Source organism: Lygodium microphyllum, chromosome 3, assembly GCF_053477565.2.
Source record: "Lygodium microphyllum isolate KBCC chromosome 3, Lygodium_microphyllum_v1.1.10, whole genome shotgun sequence".
Classification (NCBI taxonomy): Eukaryota; Viridiplantae; Streptophyta; class Polypodiopsida; order Schizaeales; family Lygodiaceae; genus Lygodium; species Lygodium microphyllum.
Genome location: NC_141137.1, coordinates 3,357,481 through 3,371,627, shown reverse-complemented (window position 1 = coordinate 3,371,627; position 14,147 = coordinate 3,357,481). Strand labels below are relative to the sequence as shown.

General features: G+C 42.5%; 1 protein-coding gene across 4 annotated transcripts in view; it reads left to right on the top strand.

Annotated features, from left to right (window-relative positions):
• Positions 1–1,319: 1,319 nt before the first annotated feature.
• The window catches only part of LOC148038014 (putative tRNA 2'-phosphotransferase), a 36,643-nt gene continuing 23,815 nt past the window's right edge, over positions 1,320–14,147 (top strand). For all 4 annotated transcript variants that reach the window (XM_087667923.1, XM_087667922.1, XM_087667920.1 and 1 more), the window contains exon 1: positions 1,320–2,084. In XM_087667923.1, coding sequence (XP_087524049.1) covers positions 1,414–2,084 — 671 coding nt within the window. In that variant the 5' untranslated portion in view covers positions 1,320–1,413. The remainder of the gene's footprint in view (positions 2,085–14,147) is intronic.

Below are 14,147 nucleotides of genomic sequence, written 5' to 3'. Positions count from 1 at the left end.
TAATAGACCTTCTACAAAAGAAACTCATTAAGCCAACTACCTCTAAATGGCCTTGCCAAGCTTTTTATGTCAATAAGCACTAGAGCAGAAGCGGGTTAAGAAAATATTAGTGACTAACTACAAACCCCTCGACAAATATCTTTTTGGCCATGGTCATCCGATCCCTCTTAAGGATGTTCTCATCAAACGGATCAAAAAGGAAAAAATCTTTAGTAAGTTTGATCTTAAATCTGGCTTTCGGTAACTTCCCATCAAACCTGAAGATCGGCATAAACAACATTCTATGTCCCTCAAGGCCATTACCAATGGATAGTACTCCCTTTCGAGATTAAAATTACTCCAACATATTTTCAAGGGTGGACAGACTCAGTGTTCACAAGGTTTCCTTTCTGCTTAGTTTATATTGATGACATTCAGGTCTTTTCGAAGACAATTAAGGAACACCTTAATCGTCTTAATCACCTTACTCAATTCATGTTAGTGGAAGAAGATGGGAACACCCTAATCACCTTACTCAATTCATGTTAGCAGTGGAAGAAGATGGGATGTTTTTATCCCCAACAAAATCCATTTTATTTGTTATGTAGGTTGAGTTCTTAGGTTTAAAAATTCATCATGGGATGGTGAAATTACAGAATCATGTCTTGAAAAATATTCTAAACTTCCCTATGAATTGCCTAATGTTAAGATGCTTCAACAACTTTTAGGTTGTTTAAATTGGATTGATTCTTCCACACCTAACTTGGCCTTATATACCCAATATCTCTATCCTCTACTTCCGAAAAATGGATTCCACTGGAAGCCTCTACACACCACAGCCCTCCAACAAATCAAAACTTTGATCCAAAATTTGCCACCTCTTCATCTCCCCACAGGATACCCCCACTGGTCATGTATACAAATGCCTGTGATATAGGTTGGGGTGCGGTTCTTTGTGAAGATCTTTCACACTCATCTAAACCATCCACTAAACCCAATGATTTGCAAATTTGTTGATACGCTTCTGGTATTTTCTCCTCCAAAAATGCAAGTACTCCGTTGACTTCCTTGGAGTTGATAGACATGGCACATATTCATTTGCTGTTGACACACTAATTTCAAATTTTCTTGCTTCATGTTTACTTCTCTTTCCTCACCACACTTAGGCTCTATTATGTTCTGTGAATCTATGCGTGGCTTTAACACGTGAACTTGCCGCAGTAGGATGCACAAGTCCATCGTGCCCTAGCTCTTATGGGCACCCTACCGACCTGGCGTCCTAGGGGCGCATTGGACAGCACAGCACAATATTAGTTGTCATTACTATGTTTAGCGTAGAATCCAAGGGAAGTAACCTCTCTCTCTCTCTCTCTCTCTCTCTCTATATGCGCTTCTTGTGATGCACGTTCTTCGGGAACTCTATTCTCTCTCTCTATGTGCGTCCTTGTGATGCACGTTCTTAGGGAAGTCTACTGCATTGGAGGCAAGCCCCACTTCTGGAAGACCCTCTCAAACCCTATCCATCGCACCAGCTCCAGCTTCCTACCTTTCCTCATCAGCAGCAAAGCAGCCATGGCGGGGCGGGGCCGTCCAAGCGGAACAGATACACAGGCAAGTTGTCTTAGTGGCGTTCAAACAAGACGTGATTTTGGACGCGGAGTGGCTGTCAGGGGATCCTTTGGCGGGCAAAATCGGGCAAAATCGGCCATGAATGATGATGATGATAGCTCCATTTTACCAGGTTTTCCCAGTCTATCAACCTCGCCGAGTGGTGTTGCGTTATCACCAGAAAGAGGCGCTTCAATCCCTGAGAGAGATGGTCATCATCATGGATATGATCCTGAGAGCAGGATGCGCTCTGGCGAATCCTCAACAGGAATTGGCAGGCTGCCTTCAGAGCGGCGTCCTTTGTCAAATGCTCAAAGCTCCCACCGCCAGTACCATGCAGCAGTTGGAGAAGAAGAACACTGGGAGCCTAGGCTGCATAAAGAGAAAGTCAAAATTGTCAGACGTAAACAGGATTTCCACAATGGCAGCAGAGGCTTGCAAGGAGGTGCTTCTGAGACTACAAAGGAGGATCGGATTTATTTTCTTGGTAGACTTTTGTACGTGTCAAGTCACCTCTTTATGCCCTATTGAAAGTATGGAGTACTCATTCCACATGCCTACTTTAGTCACATTCTATATTTCCCCATTTGGCATCCTAGTCTCATCTGAAGGCAACCTTATTTTCTCACATTCTATGGTTTTTCTAATTGGCATCCTAGTCTCATCTGCATTGCGAAACAATGCCAATATTATTAGAAACAAAAGATAATGTCGAAGAAATCCCCTTAGAATCAATTCTACGTCTCACTAACATACTGCTGCTGTCCCTACCTAGATTCTAACGTTGAGATCTTTAGGGCCATCGTGGTAGGATTCAAAAAATATACAAATCCCAAACTCTTGCATAATAGTCCTCAATCATTGTGGAACTTGGAAGGATGACTATTGACTAGGCCACTAGCCTTTGGTTTCATGTGAACACATGCATTGTGTGGCACTGTTTCACTCTTCATTAGCTTATCCATCGTTTGGGCTTTGGCCATCATCAATTGTGGCATTGTGCTCTCCCAACTGACATCTATCCATATCGGGGTCGTCACAGGATCCCGTATGGTGCCACACCCACCACCAAAAGGAGAACATGGAAGAAAAGAAGATCTTAAAGAGCATCTAGAGCAACGCAAAAGACATAGAGAAGATAGTAGCAATGAAGACTCAAAAGATAGGGATTTCCTTGACAAAGTCCTTTAGCAGTCCAAGAAGGAATTTGATAGGTTGGAAAATCTCACAAGAAAAGAATGTGAGGAGTATCAAGTAGCCATAAGAGCATCTATTGTCATATCCTTGCCAACATTAAGTGTCTAAACTCTAGATCCTAAAGCCGATAACCTTAAGAAATTGTAGCCAACAAAGATGTGACGCTTAGTCTAGCATCCAATTTTCCTCTCGTCTCCCTTGAGAATGTGCAAAGAGGCATTACATTCAAAGGTCTACAATGAGCATATGAGTTTTACACCCAAAATAAGCCTTATAGGGATGCGAGAGTGTGCAGTAGAAGAGGAATATGGAGAGAAGAGAAAGAACAAAGATAAAGTGCAAAAGAATAGAAAGAACACTGATATAAAGTTGTAGATAATTGTCAGAATGGTGTGGAGCAACGAAAGCAAAGGGACAAAGTTTATAGATGAAATCAACCTTCCTTTCGTAGATGGGTGGTAATTCTCCGATTACAACTTACTTACAATAACAATAGTTATTACAAAACCGAGAAATGCAAATTAACTCACAATTGGATAATGGACATCCTTTTGGCTCCGAAATTGTTGTCCCTTTCAATATTTGTTTAACTTGATTGAAGAAGAAGTTGATATAGAATGGGATTTTTCCAATCTCTTTCGGCATTTCAACTCCCCTTGCTGTCCAAAATGACTAGCAAGTCTTCAATCTAATTTACCTCTTGATTCAAGCAGTCAATTGGCCCTCACCCGCTTTGATGGAGATGGAAAGTTCCCAAAATTCCTTGATTTGTTGGTCCCTTCACTTGAATTTGACCGTAAACAGCTACAACCCTGTTGAATCCAAGTCTTGGAGTTTCCAATTTCTAGCACGCTTCCTGAGGCTACTGCTTAACCCTAATTTTTGTTTTGCAGATTAGGATTTACAGTAGAGAAATCTGAGATTTCTCAGTCTTTGATAATCTCAATGCTGTAATCTTCGGAGCAAGGCTATAGAAAGGTTGGGAGATGAGGGAGAATGTTGAGGAGAGAGAAAAGTTAAACTTTCTTCGTGAAGAATTGAAGAAAATTAGTCATTTACTGCTGCTACCCTATCTCAATAGCTTGTAGATGCTATTGTCTGCTGTTGATTAGTCTTTTCTTGCCTCTGGCTGCCTCAGAAGGTCTTCAATGGCTACAGATTAGACCAATAGTATCTCCACCCTCTCTCTTATAAGCTGAAGGGACTAAAATGTCTATTTCCAGTCTTTAAAGACGTTTTTCAGTCTTGCATGGGAATTTTTGACAAACTGCTATTTCTAAGATGAAGTAAGTATACATAGCTTACAAGTGATAGCCTTTTCAAATGGTTTTTTCAGCATTATCTATAAATAAATATTAATTTTCAATCTTTAAATATTGAAAATTAATCTAATAATTATTTCGGTGCCTAGAAAAATAATTTGACTGGCCAATAATTAAATTGGCTAGGCAACTTTCATTCTCGAGTGTCTCTGCGTCATCTTTGACCATCAGATTGGCATTAGGTACCATTAAACACTACTTCTCTAGTGTCACTAACTTACATTTATGGCCAAATGAATGACCTAGGCTAACAAGTGGCACCAGATACCACTAAGTATCTTTACAACATAACTTATAGCAACTTTTGCCTTTGACATCTTGTGATTTCCTTGGGTCCAGGCTCGTAAATTTACTCTAACCCGAGTTATAGCATAACTTATAGCAACTTTTGCCTTTCACATCTTGTGATTTCCTTGGGTCCTAGGCTAGTAAATTTACTCTAATCCCAGTTATATCTCACATATGCAACACTTAACCATGTGATTAAAAATTAATCCACATGTTGAGTGAGGTTTTCAAAATACGTGTCCTCGTACAGTAGAAGTTTTGTAAACATAAAGAATAGATAAGAACAAGAGCATAATGATTTTAAAGAGAATAGACTCAAAAAATGCAATCTATATACCAAGGCTCAAGAGTATGTAACAAGGTACATACTGTGGACAACCAGCAAAGTACTGTAGTCTCCCTCTCTCTAGTGGGTAGTAGAGTCTGCTTATATGAGTGAATAAAAGTTGAGGAGAGACAATCTATAAATAGGCAAAAAGAATACAACAAAACTAGTAGGTTGGTTAGATGCATTGAATGCGATAAACTCAGCTTGAATGCATTAAATGGGGCTATATGCATAATTGAAATGCCTTCTTCTAGTGAGCTCTATCACCTAGAAAATGTACAGTGCTAATACCCTCTCTCAAATCATGGGTAATTAATACAATAAAATATGCAATGATTTAGGATGCATCATGGTACATACAACAATAACAATGAGATAGAACTATGGATACCAATCAACGGGGGATCAAGTCATCACCAAGGTGTCTCGGATAGACATTGATGTCGAGGTTGATTGTAGTAAATGTTGACCATAGAGAGTAGAAATGGTTGAATCCTCCATATGCTTCTTAGTGAAGCTTTAGCATAGTTTCACCAATAGATGCAAAGTGGATGGAAGAGAATGAGTTGGTAGATCATTCTTAGTTGTTGCAACTTTATCGAGATGCCTTTCAGCTAGAGCCGACTTTGGTTTAGGCTCAGTCAGGTTTAGCAGAGTAGGGGTCCGGAGCATTGCCTGATGCTCAAAGGGGAGGTAGCACTTCCATTCCACCAGTTGTGGATAGTTCTCGTATATAGTGGATCTTAGATGTATTTAGCATGCATCAAGGTACTGTGTTGCCAGTATATCTGCTGCAAGGTCACTACTCAGTGTACTAGTCACTGTGAGATGTATGCAGATGAATACGAGTTTCACTCGGGCACTGAAACTATACTTTTTGCATTAGTTTATGATCAGTTTGGCATGAGTTTTCTCTCCAGTTTGAGAAAAAATTCAGATCAGTTTCAGCTCAGTTTTTTATCAGTTTGAGAACCGTTTATGGTCGCTTTTGGGATTAGTTTTGCATCAGTTTTGGCATCAATTGTTGATTATTTTTTGCAATCAGTTTGTGATCAGTTTGAGTCACATTTGTAGCAGTTTGCGATCACTTATCAGATTAAAAAATGATCAGTTTATGATTAGATTATGCTTAGTTTTCAATGGTTTACAGTTGGTTCCATGGACAACAGCCTGCTAGTAAATGCCATTGACAAGTTCAGCTATGGTTTATGTTGAGAATATGCTTTACTATGGTTGTAAAATCAGAACAGTTGAGAAATATGAGTTATGGATGCATCCAACGGGTTTCTAGCAACAATTCTCAACTAATTTTCAGTTTTATGTTATGTATATATTGGTTGGAAATTTTCAGTAGGTTTGGGGCATATGACAGTGGCAAACGTTGTGGCTGTGATGCCTTATGGAGATTCTAGTGCAGCATGCTTTTTCTTTGCCACAATGTAGTGTAATCAAGGATGATTGCATAGATTTCAAGGGGGTGGTCTGTTACGAGGATGTGAAATTTTATTGCTTTTCTTAGCATTTGATTAAAAGTTAATGAAATGTGCTAATGCCACTTGCACATGTGAGGTGCAAGTTAATTATTTCAGTGTAGGACCCAAGACCTTGAGATACTAGTAGTCTTATTGGTGGTCCTAAGCTGTAGGTGATAGCTTCTATGGCTGTTTGAGAAGGACAACAATAGCTTTTTAGCGTGTCTTGTGACGATGAAACTTTGAAATTTCTCTCTCTACAACATTCTCTCTCATTCCCTAGCCATCTCTCAAGTTATCTCAACATTTTTCAGTAGTTTGAGCCATCAGAGAAAGAGATTTCAGTCAATCTTTGCTATAAACCCTAATTTACAACAAAAATTAGGATTTGATAGCCACCTCGGGATATGTGCGTAGAATTGAGGGCCTAGGACTTAAATTCCAGTGGCTGAAATTGAGAAATTTTAGGGATACTCAAGAGACAAGTCAGCTAGCCAATATTAGATTTGGGGTTGATTTGTCCTTCAAGGAGTAGGTGAAGGCTAATCCCTAAGCAAACCAAGGGGCAAATTGGTTTGGAGGCTTGTTGGTTAGTTTTAACAGCAAGAGACACTTGGATTTGTGGAGGTGTAACCAATCTTTTGTATATCAATTGCTACCAAGACATATTGACTCAATGATTCAAATTAATTTGATGCTCACGCAAATTGGTTTGGAGGCTTGTTGGTTAGTTTTAATAGCAAGAGGTACTTGGATTAGCGGAGGTATAACCAACCTTTTTCATCCGTAGCCATGATGCTGTTTGATTCCAGTGGCCCATGATCATGATGTTGGATAGGATGTATAGTTTCTACATGAGACTCTTCGGTGGGAAGAGTTGGTTTCTATAGTCTTGGACCAAGAGGAGCAATTGAAAGGTACCAATGCTTCGAAATCTGAGGCCTTGGTTAGTCAATCTTCTCAAAAGAAGGGAAATTACCAAAAGAAGAAGAAGGAGGACAAATCTAAGAAGAACAAAGAAAATGAGTCTACTTGTTACATTTGTGGCAAAACTAGTCACTAGAAGAAGGATTGCCCTGACAAGGAGAAGAAGGAGAAGGAGAAGAAGGAGAAATCTTGAAAGGATTCTGAAGCGGTGGCTGCTCACTCATCAACTGCTTTTCTTCACTTGGAAATGGTTTAGGATTCGACCTTGACGGCTTCTGATGCTGTGTTGACGGCCCCATACACTCGGGAGTGGATCGTTGACAGTGGTGCCTCTCGGCACATGACTTCTTCTTCGTCCATTTCTATACATTGACGAGGAAATATGCATCTTATTCTAGATGGATGAGGTAGTGCCCATTCATTTGAGGTACTTTATGTACCGGCCTTGGGATACCATCTACTTTGGGTGCACAAGATTTGTGCCTACGGCCTTTTGGTCGAATTTGATGAGGATTCTTTTCAAATTCTTGATCGTGGATCGAGACAGTTTCTTTCTTTAAGTTACAAGGAGAACGGAGTCTACAAATTGCGATCTTCTTCTACCTTGACTTCTCTTCTTCTTACCTCACAAACTTAGTTCAAGCTTTGGCATGCGCGGTTTGGCCACCTCAATTATGATTACCTTCGGAAGGCGTCAAAGGGACATCTTGTTCGAGGTTTGCTGGATATTGTGGTGAGCTAGTAGCCTTGTGTATCCTGCATCCGTGGGAAGTAGAATTATGATGTTGTTCCCAGCAAGGCTTCGAGGCGGTCTTTAGCATCCTTGAAGCTTGTTTCTACCGATCTTTGTGGACCGATGAGGACGGAGTCCCTTCGAGGGAGCTTGTATTTCATGCTAATTGTGGATGATTACAAGATGACATGGGCTTATATCTTGAACCTGAAGTCGGAGGCTTTCTCCAACTTCAAGGGTTGGTTGCTCTTTGAGGAGAACCGATCGGGCCAGAAGCTGAAGACCTTACAATCGAATAAGGGCGGAGAATTTGGTTCTAATGAGTTTGCTCGTTTTTGTGCAGATCGTGGTATTCACCAAGAGTTTGCCAATACAAATACCCCTCAGGAGAATGGCATCTTGGAGTGGAAGAATTGCAGTGTGATCGAGATGGCTTGTATCATGATGGAGCATTGTCAGACTCCTTAGTGTCTATGGGTTGAGGTTGTGGCTACCGCAGTTCACATCGTTAATCGTTCCTCTACTTCTGTTGTTGTTGGCATGACTCCATATGAGGTGTACTTTGGGTCTAAGCCAGATGTTTTTTATTTCAAGTTTTTTGGGTGTGATGCCTATGTTCACATCCCAAAGACACAACGTGACAAATTTGAAGCGGCTTCCAAAAGATAGGTGTTTGTGGGCTATAGTTCGCAGTCTCAAGGCTACCGATTGTATGATCCTGTTAAATGGGATGTCTTTACGAGCCGTGATGTTCAGTTCGTGGAAGTTTCAGCCTCAGAAGGGGGTGAGAAACACCCTGGTCTTGGAGATCTTGGTGATAGCTGGGCGTCTACGAGATCGCTTCTTTTGCACTTGTGCTCCTTGAGGATTCTTCTTCGGATGAGGAACCTAGTTCTCAGCCACCGGATTCACCCATTGCTCCCCTACCGTCGGTGGACCTTCTAGAAACTTCAGTAGATGGAGAGCGACAAGGCGAGATCCGACCTCCTCGTTGGGCTCGTGACACTCTTTGTGATGCAGGGATTGAGGGGGTCCTTGAGGAGTGGCAGTCATAGGATGGCCTGTGGCGTTCTTGGAGGAATCAAACAGATCACAGTGAGCTTGTTTACACTAATTATTATTTTGATGACTCGTGTCATGCAGGATCAGGAGCCCACTTCTGTGAAGGAGGCTTTACAGCATGATCATTGGCGGAAAGCGATGGAGCAAGAGTTGGAGTCGATTGAGTGGAATGGCACTTGGTTTCTTGTGCTGAAGCCTCCTTATAAGAAGATCATTGGAGTCAAATGGGTCTTTAAGACCAAGTACCGCAGTGATGGCACATTGGACAAGCACAAGGCCTGCCTTGTTGCTAAAGGTTTTGCACAGTGCCAGGCATTGATTTCCATGATACTTTTGCCCCTACAGCTCGGATGTCCACCATTCGTGTCGTTCTTGCCTTGGCTAGTCATAGGAGATGGCCGGTCTTTTAGCTAGATGTGAAGCATGTCTTCTTGAGTGTGGAGTTGAAGGACGAGATCTATATTGAGCAGCCGCTTGACTTTGGTTCTTTTGATGGTAAGGTGTACAGGTTGTGGAAGGCTCTTTATGGCCTTAAGCAGGCTACCCGTGCTTGGAATGAGAAGATTGACTTGTTTGTCTAGGAGAAATCAAGGTATTGGCGTTCCAAATCGACCCCTAGGTATATGTACACATCTTAGGTGGAGGTTGTGTGTTGTTTGTCCTTTATGTGGACTCCTTGATTGTGATCGGTTACCTTACTCAGATGGTCTCGCAGACGAAGACAACACTGCATGAGAAGTTTGAGATGACGGATATGGGACTTATTCATTTCTTTCTAGGTCATGAAATCTATCAGACTCCGAGGGGGATCTTTATTTCCCAATAGCGGTATGTACAGGAGCTCTTGGCTACGTGTGAGATGGAGGGATGCAAGTCTCTTATGACTCCAATGGACCTGACTTGGAAGGCTACAGCTCATTTTGATTCTCCTTTGGCGGATGCTATCCAATATAGGCAGTTGGTTGGTTCCTTGATTTGGCTTCTTAATATCCGTATTGACTTATGTTATGCTATAGGTGTGCTGGCCGGGTTCATGAGTAAACCCAAGATGGTGCATTGGTAGGCTGCTTAGAGGATTTTGCGGTTCCTATAGGGGACTCTTGATCTTGTGATCTATTATCCTGTTACTGGTACAGGTGCTACGGATTTGGTACTTACAGGTTGGAGTGATTCAGATTGGGTTGGTGATGTGGATCATCGGAGTGTTAAGCTAAAACACGCTTTTCAGCTGATTAGCATTCTTAAACAGCCCCAAAACACACTTAATTAATGAAAAACCCTAAAAAGGGGAGCGGTCCGAGAATGTTTTAGTGGTCCCCAAAAACCCTAATTCTTTGGGCCACCTTCAACATCTATAAATAGACAGGCTGTCCCCATTCAGCCTGATTCCTGTCTGTGCAGTTTTCACACCCTTGAGTGCAGATTTCAGCCATCAGTCCACACACGTGGCTGTCCAGCCCCAGAGACAGCTGCCACACCTTTTGCTGTTAATTTGCTCCTCTAGTGTGTAAGCGACAACTGGCAGCCCATCTCCATCATTAGGTGACAACTTTCCTCCACACCAGGCGATAGCTGCCAGCCCTCTTCGTCATCTGTCTAGCTTGCGTTTGGTGCTCCAGGTCCTCCTGACACCTGTGTTTGCTGCGTCCTCTCCATCCTACACTTCGAGTGGTGGTCACAAACTTGGGATCCATCTCCGGTGGACGTAACTCTCTGACACATTGCTCTACCCTTGAGTATTTGTACACTCAAAACTCAAATATAGAAACTCAAACACAAAGAGAAGAAGGAGAGAAGAACACAACTCTGAAGTGAATGAATAATGCAAATGAATGTAAGAGGTCCATAATGGTTACCCTCTCGTTGATGGAGGTGGAGTATTGGGCAACGTCTTCTACTACATGCGAGACAATGTGGCTTCGCAGGCTTTTGGAGGAGCGTGGCTGCCGCGTTGACAGGTCCTATTGTTCAACAATGTGACAATGAGAGTTGCATTGCCTTGGCCAGGAATCCTGTGTTTCATGCTCGGACGAAGCATATTGAGATCCAATACCATTTCATTCGGGAGAAGATTTTGGATGAGACCATTTCCCTGGTCTATTGCAAGACAGAGGACAATCTTGTTGACTTGTTTACTAAGGCACTAACCCAGGCTTTACTTCGACAGCACTCCAGATCCCTTAGCCTCGTGCCATGTCCAAGATTTGAGAGGGGGTGTTAGAGCTGGTTAGTTGATCAACTTTGGACGAGTAGCAGGTACAATAGCTAGTTTGCAAGCGACAGGTGCAAGAGGCGTGCCACGTGGCAACTGACGTGGTGCAGTCAGTCAGACAACAGTTGGCTGCATTTAATGCATGTGACTTGCATTATTTGTTGTGTTTTTTCTGGCCTATTTATAGGCCTTGATTTCAGCAGTCTTCCTTAGTTGGTTTTCACAGATTTCAGGTTGCAGACCGTGGAGACTGCTCTCGGGGATGACAAAGATTGAGATCTTCGAGGTGGAACATATGTAGATATTCTCTCTGCACCCGTGTATATTTCTGCATCCTTATATAGCAATCTTCATTGTAGATTTTCTGCATTTCACTCACTCTCTCTCTCTCTCTCTCTTTTCTCTTTGTTCACTCTGTCTTGGTCATTTGCTTCTGCATTGCTTCACTCTGACATTACTCTTGCGAGAGGGCCATGTAGTCAGAGTATGACTCATTGCAGAAAAAACATACATGGGATTTGGTTTCTTTGTCCAATGGGAAGATTTCTTGTGGACTTGATCGTGTAGCCTTGCCTAACACAAGAACTGACACTCGAACTCATAGAAGGTCGGCAATTGCAGCAACAAGATAATGTGTTGAATGAAATGGAAATATTTTTTAGGCAACTTATTTAAAAAGAACATAACTTGATTGTCATTTGACTCCGGAGAGTCAGTAGTGGCAAATTTAGTAATTGCTGATATTCGGCGAACTTGACTTTCAGATCATCTTCTTTTTTAATAGAAAACTCTTGAAGCTCAAAATCAAGATTGATACGTCGAGTGCAATCTCGTGCTGCATAGTGGTCAATGAGATGACTCCAACGCTAAGATGCAAGGGGAAAATGCTGTAATTGAGAGTGGAACTTAGGAAACCCTTGTATTAACTCAACATCGGCCATGACATTGTGGGCTTTACATTGATGGATGTGATTTGGGTGAGCTAATCGAGGGCTTGGCATAGGCTCTAGACCAACGACTTTGAGATTCAAGCACTTGTTGCATGAAGTTTGACCAAGTGGTGAAATTTGACCTGTTAAAACGAGTCTTATCGGTGAAGGCATTCTTAATCGTTGCAATAGGAGTGGTAGTGCTAGGAGATGGATAAGGTGTGTAATGGGGATAGGGTAGGGGAGTGGAGTTTACTTGGGAATTAATCCCAGAGTGCCCACCATGTACACAAGAAGTGTGTATAGTGGATCTGAATGTGGGAATGGATTGACTAGGCATGGGCATGGTGACCGCATGAGTAGCCCATGGAGGAGGAATAGAGACGTGGGAGCAAAGGATGGAAATGCTTGCATAGGAGTGACCCATGGAGTGTGTGATGGTGCACCATAAACAGAGGATGGAAATCCATGTGTCTTAAGAGGCTAGGGGAAGTGAGGACCCATCACCCGTCCCAGGATAGAAGTGCTCACTTGTAGATTATGAGGTGAGTGTTTAGGGGAAGTGAGGACCGATCATTGCCATCCCAGGACGAAAGTGCTCGCTTGTAGGTATGTGGAAGGCACAGTGTTAAAGGGTGGCATACCTTCTAATGATGTACCACGGTGGAAAGTGGTAGTGAAGTGAGAGTAGATGAAATATGTTTGAAGAAAGAGAAAGTGCTAGGAGTAGAGATGGAGGATCCAACTCCTGGTGTGCTAGATATGGAAGTGGAGTGCAATTCCATGTTTTGGAATGAAGAAGAGAGGAAATCTAGATGTGGATAAGAGTTGGGTGGGACGGGAGGGATTTGAGCAGAGTGGTTTCTATGCTCAAATGAAACAGAAGATGTAGATATACTTGATAAAGAATGTTTGCTTTGAGAGCCCCCTCTATCAAAGTTTACATATTGAAAAGCATCTGGATCCGCCGTCACACCAAAAGGAGAAACATGAGAGGGTTTTGATTCATATGACTCAAAGGGGTTGTACGAACTTGACATTGAGCCTGGCTGAGATAGAGAAGATGAAACCAACCTTCCGTCTTGGATAGGGTGGTAAATAACCTAATTAAGCACTTAATTACAGCAATTAACAAATTCACAAAATTGAAATGCACACTTTGCCATACAATCTTGGACATTGAACAGCTTGTTGATGTTAGAGATTGTCATTCCCTGGACAGCCAGGAGTGTTACAGTGTGTAGAGCAGCAGACACGCAGGTTCATCGCTGCCAGGGCAGATGCCATGTAGCAGTCTGCAGTCGGATAGGTGCAGTCGGCCAGTACAGTCGGACAGTTCTGCACCAGTCGGGGCTGCATTTAATGCAGCCGACCTGGTCATTATTTGGCATTTCTTTTCTACTATATATAGCAGCTCTCCAGCACATTGTTATACACTTGTATCTGACAGGTTTCAGCCTGCTGGTGACGGAGACAGCACTCGGGACTGACGGAGATCGAGGTCCTCAAGGTGGAGACATACACAGATATTCTCTTTGCACCCGTGTATAATTCTGCATCCTTATACAACATTCTTCACTGCAGATTTTCTGTGTTTCACTGTCTCTTTCTCTCTCTCTCTCTCTCTCTCTCTCTCCCCTCTCTGTTCACTCTTTGTCACGGTCATTCGCTTCCGCATTGCTTCACTCTGACATGGTATCAGAGCATTGAAGGACTGACCTAGGGTGGACCTATCTGAAGAGGAGTTTTCAGTGTGACACAAGGCTGCGTTTTCAGCGTTCAAGTGCGAATAGGTGGGCTGGGCATCAGAACAAGGCTGAGGCGAGCGTGGGTGTGCGAGAAAAGAGAAGATTTGCTGAAGCTGCTTTTGTTTTTCTGCTGTTAGAGAAGGAAGAAGGCTGTGTTTTTGGCCTTCAAGTGCAAATTATCGCCTCCGGTGGCTGAACAAGGTTCGGGATGTGAAGATAAGAGTCCTAGTAGGCTGCGTTTTCACAGTCAGAGGGGGTTTCTTTTGTGTTTGTGCAGGCATTGCAGGTGAAGATGTCTACAGAGATTGATGTGGAGTTCGAGGCGATCATGGACCGGAAGGT